Below are 21,715 nucleotides of genomic sequence, written 5' to 3' on the forward strand. Positions count from 1 at the left end.
TGACATCGGCGAAGCTGCTTTGTAAGGCATTCATCTATGATATGTGGTAAGTGTGACCAAGAGTCAGGAGTTATATCATGTGACACACACATGCTGACTGAGAGACAGAATGTCTGCTTGCATCTTCCTCTTTCAGCCAGAAGGACAGAATCATCTGAGCTGTTGACTCCTCCACTGTCATCAATACTGTCAGTTAACAGGTGTGCTTCTGAGAGATAAGGCTAGACAGCCACTTTTCCTCCTCACGAAAGACTCCACTACTCCACACAGCTTTCTCCAGTTATCCAGTAAAGATCTGGCAAAGTTTGCTTAGTGAAAGTAAGTGTGTTTCAGTGACAGCTGAGGCTCAGATTCAAATGTCTGTCCTCAGGGTTTTCATCCCAAGGCTCTACAGCTACAGCCACTGGGCTGTCCTGAGCATATATCTCACTAAACTTGCAGTTCTCAGAACTTGTGCTGTTTTATAAAATGCTTAAGGGCTAATTCGTTCTTCAAGTTTAAACCAATTTACTGACATACAGTATTAGATTTCTACAAACAAATTTTATAGTAGGTGTCTCCAGGTAATCATTACTTCATTTTATATGATGAGAATTATCCTTGCTCGCAAAACCTTCCATGCAAATATTTGGACACTTTAGCTGAGGTACTGAAGTGCATGTTTGTAATGCAGGTCATAACATAGCATAAATTAAAAGATGTTGTATCAAAATATTATAATAATTTGCAGACAGAAACTTATACTATTCTTTTCACTATGACTTCAAAGAAATCAGTTTTTAATATTGGATCCCATCTTAAGGTCAAAATCTAAAATCATTCCCAGTGTCATTTGAGCAAATTGTAACAGATGGGTAATTGTAACAGGAGGTAAGCCATGCCTCACTTTCAACTATAATATTTATAGCGAGGGGTGGGAAGAACAAGCTCGTTAGCTGTCACTGCAGTCTTTCTAGGGGAAGATTTCCTTCATGTGCGACATGAGCAAAATTCTAAGCCCATTTTTTATAAACATATAACAACCTTGCTGATAGCAGCTGAAGGCCGGTTATGTGCCTGATTCATGGAAAAGTGAGACCTCATTACAATCATGTGAGGTCTTCATTACCATCTCATTAATATTAAAATTTGGTTCCATGTCTAATCTTGCAGATGTGGGTGAGGCTCCAGAGGACTGCTTCGGCCTGAAAACCTGAGAACCTGTTAGCTGTTCAATGTCTGTGACCTGTACCTGCAAGAAACAGTGCACTGTCTACCCTTTGAACAATGAAAGAGTGTCTGTAAAAGGACAGTGGTTGTGTACAATGCTTTAATTAGTACCGTACAGAGGTTGAGGGAGATCCTGACAACTTATGTTTATGCCAATGCTTGATGGGTTCCACAAGGAATATTAGCAAACCTCTCTCACACTTGGTCAGTTAGGTGCAAGGGCTCTGGGTAACTGCAATGACTCAGTCAGTGATTTCCCACCACACAGCTTGCTCCTGTGTTTTTGGTGGAGGGTAGCCTTCAGTCCAAATAGCACCATCCACCTTTGTTGCACCTCCTGAATCAGGATCTCAACATCAAAGTGAGCAGTGTTGCCCACATGCACTGAATCACATTTACTGACTGAATTAATTCACGTGTACTGATGCTAAACTATAATATTAGGACAATGTAATTCTTACCGCAAGATCCTTTCCTGCCCATTTGCATTCATCTCTCCTGGTAGGTGTTGGAGGCCACACAATCTGAAAAGTCAACCAGAAAATAAGTACGATTTCTTTTCTTCATATAATGTTGACAGTTTTCAATTTAGTTCCTATACTACTTACCCAGAAATTAATTACAATAAAATTTAAAATGATATAGGGCTTTTCATATAAGAAACAACCCAAGGAGCTTTACAAGTGACCAAAAGACACTCAGCAGGAAATGAGAGAAAGGTTACAGCGATGACCAAAGGCACGGTTGAAGAGGTAGGTTTTGAGGATCCTTCTGAAGGTGAGGAGATCAGTGGGAAGGTAGAATGAAGGGGCATAGTGATTAAAGGTTGCAACCTCAACAGTGGAGGTGAGTTGCATGGACTCATATAGTGGACCAGATCAGTAAAGCAGAGGGTGCATGCTGATACATAAGGCTGGAGGAAATTGCAGAGGCAGGGTAGAGCACGGTCATGGAGGGATCTGAAAATCAAAACAAGGATTTTAAAGTCAATGCACTGGAAGATGGGGCGCCAATGGCAGTTGGTAAGGATAAATGTGATAGAAGTGTGGGATTTGGTATGGGATTAGATATGAGTCGTAGAGTTCTGGATAAGCGGGAGTTCATTTGGTGAAACTCAGAAGGCATCAATGAAAGAATTTACGTGCAACCAAAAGACACAAGTAATTTAACCTAGTACATTCAGGACATCATAATGAAAAATCTGCGATGCTGTATCATGCTTCCATCTGTGTTTGTCTTTAAAAGAGGCTGAGAATGAAATTCAGTGACCTGTCACATTAATGGAGGTAACAAAATATGATTAGTCAACAACTCCATTATCGTATCATGCGACTACCAGGATGGTAGAAGGCAAACTAGATGGACCTTGGTCTTTTCTCGTCTAGCTATTGCTATGTTCCTATAAATCCAGTCCAATTTTCAGGATATTCAGGAAACTGTCAAAATAAAACTGGAAAATTCATAAAGTAATCAGTTTACCAAGTTAAGCGGCAACCCAATTGCATCAGTAAGTCAGGGCCAAAATGAACCTTTATTTACTGTTTGGGTAGGTCTTGTTGTACAATACAGATTCCTTTGCAAAAGGCTTAGAGTCGAGTTCTGGCCTTGAAAGCTAATTGACCTTTATTATCTTCTATATTTGACTTTCACCAGCACATAGGCTATTAGACAGAATACCTTAAAAATGGGGGATTGCTCTGGACGCAACAAAAATCAGTGGACATAAGTTACCTCAATGGTGGTGCTTTGGTGGGGGGTGGGTAGGAGAGGGAGAAGGGGAGTAAATCCAAGGACATACACTATGGTGACTATTACATTGTGTATTGTAATTATACAAACACTTAACATGTTCGGATCAAATTCCTCTCCCATCAACTAAGCATGTCTCATGTAGGCCAATATAGAGACCATAGCGGGATCCAAAGAATGCAGCTATTTTCCCTTCCAGTTAAACAAGGAGAGGATGAAGGTGACTGAATTTGGGTGATACGTTTCTGTTACCTTAAAAGGCTTCGTGCTTAGCAAAAGGAAATGATCCATCATTGTGTCAAGCCTTCCTTTAGATGGGGATTTGATCATTCTGTTTTGCTTTTCTTAATATGTCTAAACAATAATTAACAGCAGGAAAGGGGCTTAAAAAACTGGGAGACCCTTTTATGTTAATTGAAATAATTTAAAAATTTGGTGAATAAACCTTACAACAAGTTGACTGCACTTCTTAAATCATTAATGTGTTATACTTGATATTGTGACATCTGTAAACTATGATAAGTGCTTATTAAAATTAGTTTAATTGCTGCAGAACTTGATTTTAAAGCACTATTTTTGCAGTTATCTCATTCAGCGACTTTGACACCCAAATATGAAGTTTGCATTTTTAATACTAAAGCATAATTTTCATAACTGTGCACAAATTACTCAGACAAGCAATGTCGATGTCAAATTTTTCATGTATTTTGAATTTATGACCAATTTCCATAATTTTTTACAAGATTCTTTGCAAGGGGAAGGGCAAAAGAAAATTGACTGTGGAAAAATTGACAATTCCAGATATTTTTTTAGTGCTCTGAATATAGTAATTTTGTCAAGTAACTTTGAGAGTGGCAGCATTTCAAATATTTACAATATATATAAAATAACAATTCAGTGAAATAAGTTACCTCACTGGCACTGCTCGAAGGGCAAGGGGGGTTGGAGAGGGAGAAGATGAGTAAATACACTATGGCAACTATTACACTGTGTATTGTACTCAAACAAATACTTAACATGATGTGGAGATGCCGGTGATGGACTGGGGTGGACAAATTCACATGTTCAAATTAACATGTTCAAATCAAATTCCTCTTTTTGCTATTTTAACACAAGCTTTAGTGCTTTTGTTAAAATGCCAGACAGAGGAATTTGATATAAATGCATTAAGCATTTGTACAATATCACGCAGTGCTATTTACAATGTTATATCTTAATCTTTAAACTGGAGAACCAAGTACTAGCACTTCAGAATTGTCAAGTTTATTTTAAACAGAATGATATATATTTTTTCTATTCAATGACCTGTCTTGTACATAAAGTAACAGGGCTGTTTGACAGACAAATTCAATATGTGACCATGAAGACAATTTCTCTATGTTTATTTTGAATTGCTTGGTGTGCCAGGAATGTAAAGTCATCTATACCAATGGGTGGCCGATTGGGATCAGCTAAGTGCCTTTAAGACATAGTTAAGTACAAGTTTTTTTTTCCTTTTCCTGCTGCTGACTTTGGAATTTACTAGTGCATGTGTGGGCTGATTGACACTCAGACCTAGGACTTGTTTCTGCTATTTTTTTTTCCTTGTGTGAAGTTTATGCTCATCAAGAGATGTCAGTGGGGAATGTAACAATTTTCTTTTTCATTTTTCTCACTGACTAGCAGTATTGAACGCTCACAGGCCCAATATAGCATAGGTTATGCGCAGGGCAAAGTCCCTTATATACTATCCCTGCAATGTACTTCAAATACACCCTCACAAGACAGTGCTCTACTGCATCAAAGTAAAATTTCCAAAGACATCCATCCTTGCGGCCTTCCAAATTTTATTAGGAATTGATACTCATTAGAACTGGATTCAGATTAACCAACTAATTTAATTCAGGATCCACACAGCAAGCAGAGAAGGGCGCCTTCCAGTGAGGGTGCTTTAGATTTAAACTGAGGTCCCAGAGATCAGAAGACAATACAATATTTTTACAATTCTACAATATTAGAGCTTGCTTCAGCATAGCAGTGTGTGAGCAATAGACTTTGAAAATGACTTAATATTGTGGTGTTACATTATCTTAACAGTAGTCTTTTGTTCAAGAATACAGTATATTATGTTAGACTGGTATAAATTTCACCATAAAAGAATTATACTCTCTCAAACTCCAAAATATTTACTGGACCACGTCAAACAGGAATAGCTGATTGTTTTGAGTATGAATATTTGAGCTAACCCTCTGCAATTCAGTATATGTATATATTTATAGGGTAGATTTTCCAAGTCCTCATACATAGCTAGGTACCTCACACTCCCCCAGTGTGCATCAAGAAATTGCAGGCCCACAGTCTGTGATTTTCCAGTGTGCACTCATTGTGAGTGAGGTACCTTGCTTTGTGGGAAGACTTGTAGAATCTACCCTATAATATCATTCTACTCAGAAGGATTAGAATGCAACAGGAACTTTTTGTTAAGTGCACACAGTTTTGGGGGGCATTAAATGATCATCAGCGTGTACTGTTGGAGTGGTGCCACATTCCAGGAGATGAACAAAGACAGTGAGATGACAATTGTTACCACAGCAGTTAAGAATTAAGGCTACTGCAAATGGAAAGCTCAATGACCTGTGTTAAATCGGAACGATTTCTGGATTTATTAAGCTACCCCTGCAGTCTGCAATGTCAGAGCTTTGGCGTATTCAGGGTCAACAAAGACAGAGGGGCTGTCAGTGAGAACTTGTGCAGTGAAAAATTCAAATTCCTGCAAACAGGTAGCTCAATAATGTCTACTGTGTGTGGTATAGGTGTGACTGGTCATGCATCACTGATTATGTTTCACTGTCTTTCCAGGATGGAGTAAGAATGGCTGCAAAGGGCTGATTAGCAGCAACCAAGTAGAGATGAACTCTTTGGTGATGAGAAATTAAACAAAAAAGCTTTGGAATCCTGAAATAGTGAGAGGGATTTAAGGGTAGAATGTCTGATGTATGCACTGTTGAAAATTATATAAATAAGGTCTGCTTAAACAAACATTTTTCTCAAATCTATAATGCCACTTGATTCCTCAAAAGCACACAGAGTAAAATATTCAGTTGCTGCCTCAAAAAACATAGCCACATTTAATCCGAGGCAAAGGTTATCGATTATAGCACTGAAAATTAAGGTTTGCATTCTACTTTCAAGTCCAAAAAGTCTGTACTGCCTAAATGAAATGTTGCGAGCTTTCTAAGTCAACCACTCACTTCTCAACCATAAAGCTGTGGATTAATTTCCTATGGCTACATGTCCCTCAAGTGCACCTGCCACAGCTGGGATGAGTTTTCTTAGTTTACACTGGAGCCAGTCTGGGCTGAACTGTCTCCCAGAAGCAAAAAGTGTTCCATTTCAGGATGTTGAACAACCTGCCATAGCTTGCTTGTTATGTTAAAGAATTTCCCAAAATCAAAATATTCCACTTCATTGAAGGAGGAGGGGCCTGCTATGGCTTGCTGGACCCCTTCTAAAACAAATCTTGTTGGACAGCAAACATGGATGCATGAAGCCTCATCTGTCCCTGCTAAAGGAAGATAAAGATTCAGAAGAAAATGAGTGTGATCCTGAGGTAAGAGCACAATGATAAACAGTGGGTTCGTCAGTTTGCTGAAAGAGTCGGCTTCACTGAGGGGGGATTGTCCTCTTTGGGGCAGAGGTCCAGTGGCATGGCACTTCCACCTGCCCCACAGTCTGTGCCACAGTTCCAACCCATTTTTCAGAGGGATTCCTGACATCAAGTACAATGGAGGAAACTCTGGCAGTGCTGCAACATAGATGCTACTGCAGCACCAAAAGATCCAGCAATAGGGCAGAAGGGCCCCAAAGATCTGAAGTGAAGACCCACAGAAGGCCTTGGCTAAGACTGAAGCCTTCAACAGGTTAATTATTGGGAACAGAATGGAAAGAGAGAAAGCTGCTACAATGCCCTCTCCCTCCAAGAGAGCACTTCGGGGCTGTTACTACTGCCTCACGGGGCCCACCATCACCTTCCCCATGGCAGCCCCAGGAAGTGGCAGCAACAGGGGCGGAAAGATGGAAAATCCACCAGACCTGGATCCCATCCCCCTGCCACCATTTTCGTGGGACAGTTGGGGAAGAGGCAAGCAGCGGCATGTCCTGGCAGGTGGGGGTAAGCAATTCCTAGTCAGGGTGATGAGGTGGTGGTAGGCCTCACCTTCCCATTTTCTGCTAGTTCTGCCATGATACCATTCAATTTCAGGCAAGATTGAGGAAGAAATTGGCCTCTATCCTCCTAAGCATCCCGTTGTTTCCTATTGTGCATTGCAGTGAAAATAACACGGCATTGAATTTACAGCATGCTGACATGTGGCAGCTTTTTTTTGTTTTGTGCTCATCAAGGTGAAGGATCTTAGTGCCAGGGAATGGAACTCATGCACCCAGTGTCAGCATCAAGCAGTCCCAGGGAAGGTAAAGCACAGCCACATGCAGATTAAAGCTCTTTCTACCCTGCCCCAGCAAAGTACCTCAGGCCCAACTTCAACAGAGGAGTTTTGTGCTGTATGCCCATGCCCAATAAGAATTGGATGGAAACTCATTTCACATAAGACCCTTCCAGCACACAGAGGTGACATTCATCCCATCAGACTGTGCTGAATTTGATTCAAGGCCCCAGAAGTAAAAGGCCAGTAACTAATTCAATGCAGCACCCAGTTCAACCAGCATAGGTTTGCTTAGTGCTAAAATGCCTTTGTCTGTTATTTTGGCACGGGTTTTTAAAGTAAATGGGTTAAAACATCCAATAAAAAGCAGACAAAGGAATTGCAGCTGAATTAGCAATTGTACACTGTTATCTCACAGCATACTTTCAAAGCATAGGGAAATATTTGGCCATGTGAGCTTGCATCAATGACAGCTCCAGAAAAGGCTTGAAAGTCCCTGTGCACCTGTGCATATCTCATGGCCTTTGCTTCAGAAGTGTTTAAAACTAATGTACCAATATACTGACCTTGCTGTCAATACATCCTCCTGCAAATATCATGTTAACAGCAAAACCTTGGTATCTCTAACATAAAGAATGTCTGAGGTGCTTCGTAAATAGGAAAAAAAACAGGGAAACAGACACCGAGCCATGGAGGGAGAAATTAGTAGTAATGAAAGACTAGTTGAAAAAGGAGGGTTTTAAGAAGGCTTTTAAAGGAGGAGAGAGAAGAGGAAAGGTAGAGAAGTTTAGGGAGGGAGTTCCAGAGAGTGGGACCAAGGCAGCTGGAGGCTCTGCCACCAATGGTGGGGTGATGGTAGAGGGGAGAAACACAAAAAAAGGCCGAATCAGAGGATTGGGGGTGAGGATAGAAGACTAGAGGAGGTTGTGGAGATAAGGTGGGCCAAGAGATAGGGTAGATGTGAAGATAAGGGTGAGGAGGTTAATACCTTGGGGGAGAGAGAGCCAGTTTCGTCTGCAAGGTAATGATGAAGGTGAATTGGGCTTTGTGTGGGATAGAAAATGGATGGCTACCCATTGAATAAGATGGAGTTTGTGGATGGCAGAGAATGGGAGGCCAGAAAGGAGGGGATTGGAACAATCAAGCCTAGACGTGACAAAAGCATGGATAAGGGTTTCTGCGGTAGAGAGGCTGAGACAGGTCATGTTGTGCAGGTGGAAGTAAGCAGTGATGGAACGGAAATGGGGTTGAAAAATCAGCTCAGAGTTGAAGAGAATACCAAAGTTTCACACAGTCTGAGAAAGTTGACAAGGAGTAAAATTAAATCAGTGGAAAGGAAGTGGAGTTTATGGCGGGGGCAGAAAAGGGTGGCTTCAGTCTTCCCAAACCTAAATTGGAGAGCATTGTGGTTCATCCATGACTTGATGTCAGGCACGCAGTCTGATAAAACAGAGCTGAATGCGGGGTTGAGAGAAGTAGTGGAGCTAGGCATCATCAACGTACATGTGAGAGCTTACCCTTTGCTGACAGATGATGTTGCCGAGGGACAACGTGTAGATAAGGAAGAGGAGGACGTCAAGGATTTAGAACTTTGGGGAACTCTGGAGATAACTGTGCAGGGGGCAGGAGGGAAGTGATTGTTGGAGATGCATTGGCTGCACTCCGATAAACAGGAGTGGAGCCAGTGCAAGGGCAATCCCATGGAGCTGGACAATGGAGGAGAGGCAACAGAGAGACAATGGAGGTGAACAAAATGGACTGCAATAACACCATTATGTGAACAAGTGTACAATTTTCATTTTCTAATAAAATGGAGAGTTAAAAAACGATTGCTCTATAGTTATTGAAATGCTGTGGCATAAAACAAATGATTCTGCACTCTTATTACTGCACCATGGAGAGTAGGCAAAATGCTGCATGCGGCCTTGTTGGTTTCCTTTCCTTTCTATATATTAAATGTAACTCCATAAGTTTGGGGAACAAAGATATTTGGAGGCACATTGTAAAGGTACACGTTATACACTGAGCATGTACAGCAGGGATTGATGAAATACTAGCCATTTTATGTGAGTGCCCTACACCTAATAACTCACAAGAGTCTGTCACAATTGAGTTAGGCAGATTTTTGAAGTGATAATATTGCAATTCATACCTCATCAAGTGTTTTGTTTTAAGCACAATTGTACAGTCTGGAAATTATTAATTTGAAATTTAATCTGCTTATTTTAATTTGATTTTAAACAGGTGAAACCCTCCAGTAAAATAGTGGACAAATGAAGTTTATACAAACATATTTTAAATGTTTGTACGCTATTAGTGAATAGTGACATTTCAATACATTTAACACTTTTTAAAAAGTTATTCAAATCAATGTTGTAGTGAGTGAATGGTATGCATGATATCACTTTAACTGATTATAATGCAACATGTAAACTATACAAGATAGAAGTCTTTTTTCATGCTGATACACACACTTGTGGTATAAATGCAAATTATGTGCTGTATTCCATAAATCTAAAACACCAGAGATAACTGGTCAATAAATAAATGGAATAAACACCATTAGCACACACATACAAATAAATATGGTTACTAATGATTAATATTTCAGAATTTAACTAAGAATGATATTATTAGCAGAATTAGCATTGAGAAACCATAAAAATATAAAACAGATGCCTATGATTTATTGCAGAACAATATTATTATGAAGCTCAGCTTGGGTCAGTTTATAGCACTTTTTGGATTCAAATCCCAAGCTTGAGGCTATCACTTGGGTTGATACTCTAATTGTGGAGAGGAAAGCACACTGTGAGTGAGACTGTGGGAGGCTACACAGAGATGAGCTGAGTGGGCAGATAGGTGGCAGATACAGTTCAATGCAGACATATAATAAAGATTCTTAACAGGATGGAGGAACAGAGAGATCTAAGGGTGCAGGTACACGTTCATAGGTGAAACACAAGTAGAAAAGCCAGAATTTTATAGATAGGAGCATTCAATGTAGAAACAAGGAAATGAATTTGAGTTTGTACAAAACATTGGCTAGACCACAGCTGGAGTACTGCATACAGTTCTGGGCATCCCATTATAGGAAAAATATTAGAGCCATTGAAAGAGTACAGTATATATTTACTAGGAGTATACCAACAATAAAAGGCTATGTCTATGAAAAAGACTTGAGAAATAAGAGTTTTATCACTGGAACAGAGAAGGCTAAATGGAGATTTAATAGAGGTTTTCAAATACATTAAAATTTTAAGAGGGTAAATAGCAAAAGGTTGTTTCCACTGTTTGTCAAATTGGTAACAAAGGGATATAGAGGCAGGATTCTCACTGGAAGAACAATGGCAGATGTTAAAATGTTTTAGTGCAAGTGGTTGTTGAGGCAGAGATTATTATATTATTTAAAAAATAATTGGATCAGTATTTGAAAAGGAAGGCTTTAAAAGGATACAGAGACAGGGCAGCGAAGTGGGATTGGAGTAGATAGCTACAGCTGAAGAGCTAAAACGAGCACTGGAATAAGCACAATGAGCTGAGTCCTTCTGTGATTTACATGATTCACTGCTTTCTTTCATATTAGACATTAAACCTCATTTACTTTTTTTTTGAAAAATAGTGTACCTCTTCCCTTTGCACCCCTCCAGTACTGGTGCCCACCATGTCCTGTAGCCCCTTGTCCTGCATCTCCCCACTGTGCCCAGTGCTCCTCCCTCAACGCCAGATAAAGTTGGCTGTGATGCCTGCCATGGTAAAATAGCTTGCCAACAGAGACTTTCAAAGCTCATGCCGGAATAATGGCCATTTGGGAGAGATGTCAGATGGTGTCTGGCATTCGGAAGCATACCCAGCGATGGACATTGAAGAGAAAGGTGGAGCAATGGGTGCCTGAGATGTTTTTGTTTGCCCACTCTCTCAGTTGCATTTGATGCAGAACCCAGGGTTCATACCTTCACAACAAATAAATACAGTCAAAAAGAATTTTGCTTTGTTTGCTGCAAGTTAAAAATTAAAACCATTTTTACGAAAAGGGGTCGTGGGGAGTCATGTTTTTCTGTTATGTTCTTCTATAACACACAGGCACATACCTTCAAAACATCCTTGTTTATGTTGATCAGATTGAAAGAAAATATGTGATCTTTGGCCCCAACAAAGAGTCTGCCTTTCTCCTCATCCAGCAAGAACGTTTGGTAACTAGAGCTGTTTGCAATGCCACCGAAAGTGATGACGTTGTTTAGTTCCATCATTTCTGTGGAGAAGAAAGAAAGCTCTTGAGTAAAAAAGATCAAGTTAGTTCAGCTATTCTGATTGACAATGTCATGATGCGACATGTTTTGAACAAGTATGCAAAGGCCTTTGAGATTTTGCAACTTTGAACATGCAAGTCCTTGGAGGGGGATAGTCTTTAGGGAGGAATGCTTTCAAATTGCTTACACTAATTTTGCCTGAAGGTGAAGATTCAGGGCATTTAATGCAGCCTTTTAGTTATAGCTGTAACTAGGGACTGCAAACAGAAGGATGCTCAAATTCTTTTGTGTACCAAAGGCAAGAAACTCTGCTGCTTTTGTTCATGTTATCCCATTTTAACAATTACCTAAACATTAGCCAAATTGTATGTAGTAGGAGGCTGAAACTAGAGTTCACTCCAGGTGAAGATGAAGGCATTTTACCTCCCGGTCCTACTGAATAGTTCTTGATTCTCAGCAGTTCGAAACTGAGGTAAACGTGGGGATCCATTATTGCACTTGACTAATGGTCTATGAGCTGTGGGGTTTTGAGACACTGCGGGGGTCATTTTAACCAAACCCGCCCAGCGGGCTCGAGTTGGCTGCCCATTTTACACCCCACCTGATTTTACTCTCCGTTGAAGTTGATTGGGAGTAAAATTGGGTGGGGTGTAAAACCGCCATTTGACCCAAACTAGCTCAGTGGGTTAGGTTAAAATTACTCACTGCTTGTTTCACGGTAATTGCCTTTGCAAAGTGCCATCCTATATTATTGTGTGGACTTTGATGGTGCTGGTTATGTATCATAGAATCATAGAAAGTTATGGCACAGAAGGAGGCCATTCAGCCCATTGTGTCCATGCCAGCCGAAAAAGAGCTATCCAACTTAATCCCACTTTCCAGCACTTGGTCCGTAGCCCTGTAAGTTACGGCACTTCAAGTGCACATCCAGGCACTTTTTAAATGAGTTGAAGGTTTCTGCCTCTACCACCCTTTCAGGCAGTGAGTTCCAGACCCCCACCACCCTCTGGGTGAAAAACTTTCTCCTCAGCTCCCGTCTAATCCTTCTACCAATTACTTTAAATCTATGCCCCCTGGTAACTGACCCCTCTGCTAAGGGAAATAGGTCCTCCCTATCCACTCTATCTAGTCCCATCATAATTTTATATACCTCAATTAAATCTCCCCTCAGTCTCCTTTGTCATAGCTAAAATTCTCCAGCCCTGGCAACATCCTCGTAAATCTCCTCTGTATCCTCTCTAGTGCAGTCGCATCTTTCCTGTAATGTGGTGACCAGAACTGTACGCAGTACTCAAGCTGTGGCCTAACTAGTGTTTTATACTGTTCTAGCATAACCTCTCTGCTCTTATATTCTATGCCTCGGCTAATAAAGGAGAGTATCCCGTATGCCTTTTTAACCACTTTATCTACCTGTCCTGCTACCTTCAGGGATCTGTGGACATGCACTCCAAGGTCCCTTTGTTCCTCTACACCTCTCAGTATCCTCCCATTTATTGTGTACTCCCTTGCCTCGTTTGCCCTCCCCAAATGCATTACCTCACACTTCTCTGGATTGAATTCCATTTGCCACTTTTCTGCCCACCTGACCAGTCTATTGTTATCTTCTTGCAGTCTACAGCTTTCCTCCTCACTAGCAACCACATGGCCAATTTTTGTATCATCTGCAAACTTCTTGATCATGCCCCCCACATTCAAGTCCAGATCATTAATATATACCACAAAAAGCAAGGGACCTAGTACTGAGCCTTGTGGAACTCCACTGGAAACAATGTAGTGCAATCTAACAGAGACTTTCTACTTCTGCCATACTGGTGTGAGCTGATAGCCATGAAACTGAAAGCCCCCGCCCCCATATATTTTAATTTATTTTTCTTCCTTAATTTTCTCCTTCCTGCCTTGCAGTTGCCAATTCACGGTGATGTACATTACCACAGACCACAGTACAAACTGCCCTTCAATACCTTACCTGAGTGATCATCCTACATATTGAGCATAGGCAGGCTACTTGACTGTGGGACTATCACTGCCAAGCCTGATCCTGTCCTCAGCCAATATCCACATATCTTCATAAAGCAGTTTCAACATATTTCTGACATGTTTTCGTATTAACAGACTAGAATCTCGGCAGGAGAAACAGGAATGAATGGTCTCATGCAGCACATACTTTCAGGGATCTTTTCAACACCATTCAAGCCTCTGTTTCTCCACTTCTCATGTTATCTTAAATCCTTCCATTGTACAAAGCTGCACATGTACCCTGCACTCCCTTCGTCTCATCATTGGAGGCCATGCCTTCAGCCGTCTAAGCCCTACGCTTTAAAATTCCCTCCATAAACCTCTCCCTTTCTCTACCTCCCACTCCTCCTTTAAAACCCTATCTCTTTGACCAAGAGGTTAGTCACCCTTCCTAATACCTCCTTCTTCTGCTCATTGTCAATTTTTGTCTGATTATGCTCTGTGGAGTGCCTTGAGCCATTTTTCTATGTTAAAGAAGCTATATAAATGCAAGCTAATATTGTTGGTGTAAGTGCAGTCTATTAAATAGTTAACAACTCTGAAAGTCTAATGGTTAGATCCCAGGTGTTCTGATGAAAGGCCTAAACCTGTAGTATTAACCTATATTTTCTCTTTTCAGACGCTGAAAAACCTGCTGTGTATTTCCTGCGTGTTGGGTTAGATTCTAAGTTATGTTTAGCTCACAGTTGCCTTAGCTTAGAACTATGTCACGATTCTCTTCTCTTGGGTCTGCACAAAGAATTTCAACACATTGACCCTACTGATCCCCTTCATGATTTTAAATACTGTGATGCAAAGAGTAGACAGACATAGTTTTATGCAAACACCAAGCAAAATGCCTTTGCACGGGCACAAAAATTGGACTTTGTCCTTCACTGAGCCTTAACAAAATGGCAAAATGGCAAAATGTCAGGTTTGAAACAGACAACAGAATACAGTGCTCTGGGGTTACATCAATAAATATTGTGCCACAATGGAACCTATACACAGATATGAAAGGGATGAATAGAAACAGGGATAGAAGAAAGCCCTGACTGGACCAGCGCCAGTCCATAATGAGGGCTGTCTCAGCACATCCTATTTACTCTCTTTTACTCTGAGAGGGGGAAAAAAGTCTTTCTTTGCTCCAGTATTTTTCTCACACAATTTTTATGATCTCTCTCCTTTCTTCTATGGTGTTTTCTTTCTATATCCTCCTCTGCGATCTCTTATTTTTATTTTCTTAATCATCTTTATTTCACTGTCCTTTCCTGAATTTGCTTCCATTGCACTCTTTTAATATCCATTCATACCTATCGATATTTGTTTCTTTATTATTTTCTCCTCGTCATTGTTTTTCTTGCTACTCCTTTTCATTTCCTCTATGTATTTCTCTTTCCTGCTTGTACAAATGCGGTCCCACTTTTTGCTGGCTCCATTTCTAACGTTAGAATCAGCGGGGTTGGGGATGCCTCAGAGGAGCACCGGGTGTCCATTCATGGCTTTCAACTCACACAGCAGTGTCGCCCAGAAATGCCTCAACTTGGAACAGAACCAAAATATGAGACAACAGAAGCTCTTCTCCCTGTAGCCCCGCCAGCAACCTGCAATTAGCTACAGATTAATTCCATAGAATCAGTCTTGCATTTTGTTTGCTCCGTCATCCTTAGGTTTTAAAGTCTTGTGAAGCAACTAAAATCATTGGCAGTGCTGTACTCTATTAGCTCTCACAGCTGATTCAGTCCAACACAAAGGGTGGACTCTTGGGTTAGATTTTCCACTCAACAGTAAGTGCCTGATTTTCCTGCATGTTTTACCTAATGGTTATATTGGTTGCCAGATAAAACCAATTTTCTTGTTGATGACAGGGAATAACTAGCCGTGGCAGCGAAACCAAGAACACCTCTGCAGAATTATTGCTGGACTGATTTTCACTTTTTTTGCAAAGCAGCGCTGCTTGAAATTTTTAAAAATATCATTCTTTAGTTGGACATGGGTGGAATCTTGTCCTCCAAAGCCAGACTCCTGCTTTGTGTTTAAATGGAATTTTGTTTCTAAGCTTGGCTCCACGGATAGCACTCTTCGGTTGTGGTTTCAAAGTCCCTCTCTTGGACTGGCACTCGAGTGCAGAACTGAAGGAGTGCTCCAATGTTGGAGGTGCTATCTTTCAGGTGAGATGTCAAACCATCTGACTGTTTCAGTGTTTGGGTAGATGTTAATGATTGCATCACAGAGAACTGTCCTGGCCAACATTCCTTCCTCAACTACAACCACTGGTGAGAACAGAGTATCTGGCCTTTAAGGTCATAACTATTTGTTGAATCTGTGCACAAAATGGCTGCTGTTTGCCAACATAAAGTTATTCATTGTACATGGAGCACCCTGAGATGTTATAAGGTGTTAGATAAATATGAGTCTTCATTTCCTCCTTAGTCAAAGGTACAGTTTCTTCATTCTCATTCCTCTATCAATATCAACACTTCTGGTGTCAAATAGATAGCAGAACACCACTGGCGAACATTTCCAGCATTTTAATGTGCGCTTACTGCTAGGAATGGATGCTACCTATTCTGGTAAATAAACAGATTTACCACCAGTGATGAGCTCTCAAGAACCACCCAATAGAAAATCCAGGCTACAAGCTGATAGGACTTAATCTACAAAGTAAGGAATCTTACAACACCAGGTTATAGTCCAACAATTTTATTTTAAAATCACAAGCTTTCGGAGATTATCTCCTTCGTGGATAATCTCCGAAAGCTTGTGATTTTAAAATAAAATTGTTGGACTATAACCTGGTGTTGTAAGATTCCTTACATTTGTCCACCCCAGTCCATCACCGGCATCTCCACATCATGGCTACAAAGTAATGCATTGATTTATTTGGTGATTCAGTATACTTAAAAATTAAACTTGCATGAAGAGTGGGATACAGTTGGCTTTCAAGTTAAACTGATAAAATCCAGCAAATCCCATCAGAACATTTTGAAATTGATGCTAATAGACCATAACATTGATAAACACCTAACATACTCTAACGAAGCCCACCACTTGAATCGGGTCTTTCTTGGTGATAACAGGTCACATTTTTCACAGGGAAACACTTCAGACCTCACCCCCATATCTGGCACTGGCACTGGGGTCTCATATTGCATGAAGCTACTTCTTTCCGTGCAGTGCTTGATCATCTAAACTAACCTTTGAAAACTGTGCTGCGATGTCACCCGATTTTGTTCTAATCCTGCAATTTTTATGAAATAAAAATGAAAATCCATCAATAAAACCTGGATATAAGTGCAGAAAAAAAGGGATAAAATAAATACCAGAAACTGAAAAGAAATAAACAGCGGAAAGAAGCCTAGTTGTAAAACAGCGTCAACTCCCCAAATAAACGCTCACGCAGTGTGGGGTTACATTTTCTGAAGGCAGGCATTAAGAAAGCACAAAGAGAAGTTTAGTGTGAATTTGTACAGGAACAGCCTATCCTGAAATTGTACCCCGCATTCTCTGATTACTTTTCGAACCCTATCAGGGAAAGAATATAATGTGTACTTAATTATTATTCTCAGTTAGTTTGTCTTCTTGCGATGCAAATGCTTGACCTGTTTTTTCTGGAACAATTCTGCACAAAGTCAATTGCAATGAGCCCACAGCACAAAACTGGCCATAATGTAACACAACTAAAATTGACACTGTCATTTAGAAAGAGCATGAAACGATTGTGTGGACAGTGGGAAAAATTCACATTGGTACAGGAGGGGCTGTTCTTTTGAGGCCAGGTTTTAACCAGAATGCTGGGGAGAGCATAGGGGGCTTTACTCAGCAGCTATCCTGTGCTGTGCCTAATCTGGAAGCACTTCATGTTGACACAAGAGAGCCTCGATTTTAACCCAACCCGCCCGATGGGAACAAGGCCAGTTCGGGTCAGATGCGCAATTTATATCCCGCCTGATTTTATGCTGCATTAGGAACATAGGAACATAGGAACAGGAGTAGGCCATTCAGCCCCTCGTGCCTGCTCCGCCATTTGATAAGATCATGGCTGATCTGGGATCTAACTCCATATACCTGCCTGTGGCCCATATCCCTTAATACCTTTGGTTGCCAAAAAGCTATCTATCTCACATTTAAATTTAGCAATTGAGCTAGTATCAATTGCCGTTTGCGGAAGAGAGTTCCAAACTTCTACAACCCTTTGTGTGTAGAAATGTTTTCTAATCTCGCTCCTGAAAGGTCTGGCTCTAATTTTTAGACTGTGCCCCCTACTCCTAAAATCCCCAACCAGCGGAAATAGTTTCTCTCTATCCACCCTATCTGTTCCCCTTAATATCTTATAAACTTCAATCAGGTCACCCCTTAACCTTCGAAACTCCAGAGAATACAACCCCAATTTGTGTAATCTCTCCTCGTAACTTAACCCTTGAAGTCCGGGTATCATTCTAGTAAACCTACGCTGCACTCCCTCCAAGGCCAATATGTCCTTCCGAAGGTGCGGTGCCCAGAACTGCTCACAGTACTCCTGGTGCGGTCTAACCAGGGTTTTGTATAGCTGCAGCATAACTTCTGCCCCCTTGCACTCCAGTCCTCTAGATATAAAGGCCAGCATTCCATTAGCCTTATTGATTATTTTCTGCACCTGTTCATGACACTTCAATGATCTATGTACCTGAACCCCTAAGTCCCTTTGGACATCCACTGTTTTTAACTTTTTACCATTTAGAAAGTACCCTGTTCTATCCTTTTTTGATCCAAAGTGGATGACCTCACATTTGTCTAAATTGAATTCCATTTGCCACAGTTTTGCCCATTCACCTAATCTATCAATATCGCTTTGTAATTTTATGTTTTCATCTATACTGCTTACAATGCCACCAATCTTTGTGTCATCGGCAAACTTAGATATGAGACCTTCTGTGCCTTCATCTAAGTCGTTAATAAATATTGTGAATAATTGAGGCCCCAAGACAGATCCCTGCGGGACTCCACTAGTCACATCCTGCCAGTGTGAGTACCTTCCCATTATCCCTACTCTCTGTCGCCTTTCGCTCAGCCAACTTCCTAACCAAATCCGTACTTTTCCCTCGATTCCATGGGCTTCTATCTTAGCTAACAGTCTCTTATGTGGGACCTTATCAAATGCCTTTTGGAAGTCCATATAAATAACATCCATTGACATTGACACTACTTTAGTCACCTCTTCAAAAAATTCAATCAGGTTTGTCAGGCACGACCTACCTTTTACAAATCCATGCTGGATCTCTCTGATTAACTGAAAATTCTCGAGGTGTTCAGTCACCCTATCCTTAATTATAGACTCCAGCATTTTCCCCACAACAGATGTTAGGCTAACTGGTCTATAATTCCTTGGTTTCCCTCTCTCTCTCCTTTCTTGAAAAGCGGAGTGACATGTGCAATTTTCCAATCGAGAGGGACAGTTCCTGAATCTAGAGAACTTTGAAAGATTATAGTTAGGGCATCCGCAATGTGCTCACCTACTTCCTTTAAAACCCTGGGATGGAAACCATCTGGTCCTGGGGATTGAAGTCAATAGAGAGTTAAATCGGATGGGGTGTAAAACGGGCATCCAACCTGAATCTTCCCCATTCCCACCGGGCGGGTTAGGTTAAAATCGGGAGGTAGGTGGCAAAACGTGGAGAAAGATTCCATACCCAGTCCTGACATCCCGCACCTTAATGAATCCAAAATTAATACTATTTATGAATGGGGAGAAAAAGATACAATTCCAGACAACGGCGCCTTGGCAATTTTGTCTTTGTCAGTTACCACCCTGCTCTTGATAGGTCCTGCTTGGGTTTCATTTTATGAAAATTAGTGGGCACCTATCTCATTTCCAAAATTTTTGAAGTTTATTACTTTAATAACTGATTTTGTACACTAACAAGGTATCCTTACCAAGTGTTGAAAGTCCTACTACAGCTGTACCCTGCAATTATTATATCAACTCCAAATGCTGTTTGTTTCTTCGTTTTATTGCTTGTAAAACATTGGAGATGGCAAAGTATGAGTTAAAATATTGCATTACTGTCTGGCGGCATTACAATCTCCTACTTGAATGAAGGGCTACTGTTGCTTTCCCACAACATGGGATAATATCAAGCTGTTCGACACTGCAGCTTGTTAACAGTGTCATAAAGATCAAATCTTCAGCTGCAGAATTTCTTTTAAAATCATTTCAGTTCACAGAAGCACTGAGGAGTTTGGTTAAAAAATATCTTCATCCACAGTGATACTTCAAAAGTCTCAAATGCTCAGAAATTGCTTTTGAACTGTGATCTGCACATTATTGAAAACACAGCTGTACATCCCAATGTGGTCGTCAGCACGTCGAAGCTTGTTCTGAAGGTTACACCTTTACACTTATAGAAAACTGGAGCTGTACAGAAGCTCTGAACATTTGAAATGTGTCTGGGGTACAGAGTTTATACCTAGCTTTGAAATTAGTGTCTCACTATATACTCCAGGATGACATCAAACAAAAACACGTCAGATTCCACATGTGCGCTGACGACACCCAGCTCTACCTCACCACTACCTCTCTCGACCTCTCATTTGTCACACTGTTTGCCCGACACTGGATGAGCAAAAATTTCCTCCAACTAAATATTGGGAAGACGAAAACCATTGTCTTTGGTTTCCGCCGCAAACTCCGTTCCCTAGCCACCGATTCCATCCCTCTCCCTGGTTACATTCTGAGGCTGAACTAGACCGTTCGCAACTTTGGTGCCCTATTTGACCCTGAGATGAGCTTCCAACCACATATCCGCTCCATCACCTACTTCCACCTCCCTAACATCTCCCACCTCTGCCCCTGCCTCAGCTCATCTGCTGCTGAAACCCTCATCCATGTCTTTGTTACCGCTAGACTTGACTATTCCAATGCTCTCCTGGCTGGCTTCCCATCTTTCACTCTCCATAAACTTGAGCTCATCCAAAATTCTGCTGCCCGTATCCTAACTCACACCAAGTCCCGTTCCCCCATCACTCCTGTGCTTGCTGACCTACAATGGCTCCCCGTCCGAGAATGCCATGATTTTAAAATTCTCACCCTTGTTTTCAAATCCATCCATGGCCTCGCCCCTCCCTATCTCTGTGACCTCCTCCAACTCTACAACCCTCTGAGATCTCTGCGCTTCTCCAATTCTTGCCTCTTGTGGCTTCCCAATTTTAATCACTTCACCATTGGCAGCCGTGTCTTCAGCTGACTAGCCCCTAAGCTCTGGAATTCTCCACCTCCCTCTCCTCCTTTAAGATACTCCTTAAAACCTACCTCTTTGACAAAGCTTTTGCTCACCTGTCCTAATATCTCCTTATGTTGCTCGGTGTCAAATTTTGTTCAATAACGCTCCTGTGAAGCATCTTGGGGCGTTTAACTACGTTAAAGGCATTATATAAATGCAAGATGTTGTTGTGTTGATTAAAATTTTTGAAGTTTAAGTTTCCTTCGGGCCATTGGAACAACAGGTATTATTTTGTTTGATTTCTTTATGACTGGGAGTATTACCGTTTTTCACAAATAATCCTGTTTTTCATTCACTGTTACCCTGAACGCATCTCCTCAGGAGATCAATCAAAGATAACATTATGTAGGGACGAGGACTCAGAAGTTCGACTACATCTGTATCTCAAGACAATGTTTATCTTGGCTTTGAGATTTTCTGATTGGATTGGCTCGCGAGAGTAGAAGCCCAGATCATCAGAGGCATTTGGACTTCCCCATCGAAATTCTCTTTCAAAGTCAAAGAAAATCCACACATTTATCCTTAACATTTGTGCAAAGCACTAAATATTTACCGTGCTAATCCCTGTTAGAAGAGAAAGCAAAGACGGCAGTTCAAGGATAATCAGATACAATCTTTAATATCCTTATGGAACATACCTGCAGGTGAGTTTCAAGTCCGTAGCATTGATTTTCTTTTTATGTGGGTGGGAACAGATTGCCACAGGCAGCAAGTCTGCTGCACGGTGCATTTTTTGCATTATTATTGGTAAGTAGCAGATTAAAATATGAAAGTGACTGCCAGATGCTCAGACCGGAAGTACAGCCATTGCTGATGGTAAACAATGGCGACA

At 41.0% G+C, this 21,715-nt stretch overlaps 1 protein-coding gene across 2 annotated transcripts in view; it reads right to left on the bottom strand.

Annotated features, from left to right (window-relative positions):
- Positions 1-21,715, bottom strand: part of sema3ab (sema domain, immunoglobulin domain (Ig), short basic domain, secreted, (semaphorin) 3Ab) — a 310,018-nt gene that overhangs the window by 109,013 nt on the left and 179,290 nt on the right. For both annotated transcript variants that reach the window (XM_068005023.1, XM_068005024.1), the window contains exons 3-4: positions 11,471-11,631; positions 1,671-1,733 (exon numbers count right to left, since the gene is read on the bottom strand). In XM_068005023.1, coding sequence (XP_067861124.1) covers positions 1,671-1,733; positions 11,471-11,631 — 224 coding nt within the window. The remainder of the gene's footprint in view (positions 1-1,670; positions 1,734-11,470; positions 11,632-21,715) is intronic.

This window comes from Heptranchias perlo, chromosome 24 (assembly GCF_035084215.1).
Source record: "Heptranchias perlo isolate sHepPer1 chromosome 24, sHepPer1.hap1, whole genome shotgun sequence".
Taxonomy (NCBI): domain Eukaryota; kingdom Metazoa; phylum Chordata; class Chondrichthyes; order Hexanchiformes; family Hexanchidae; genus Heptranchias; species Heptranchias perlo.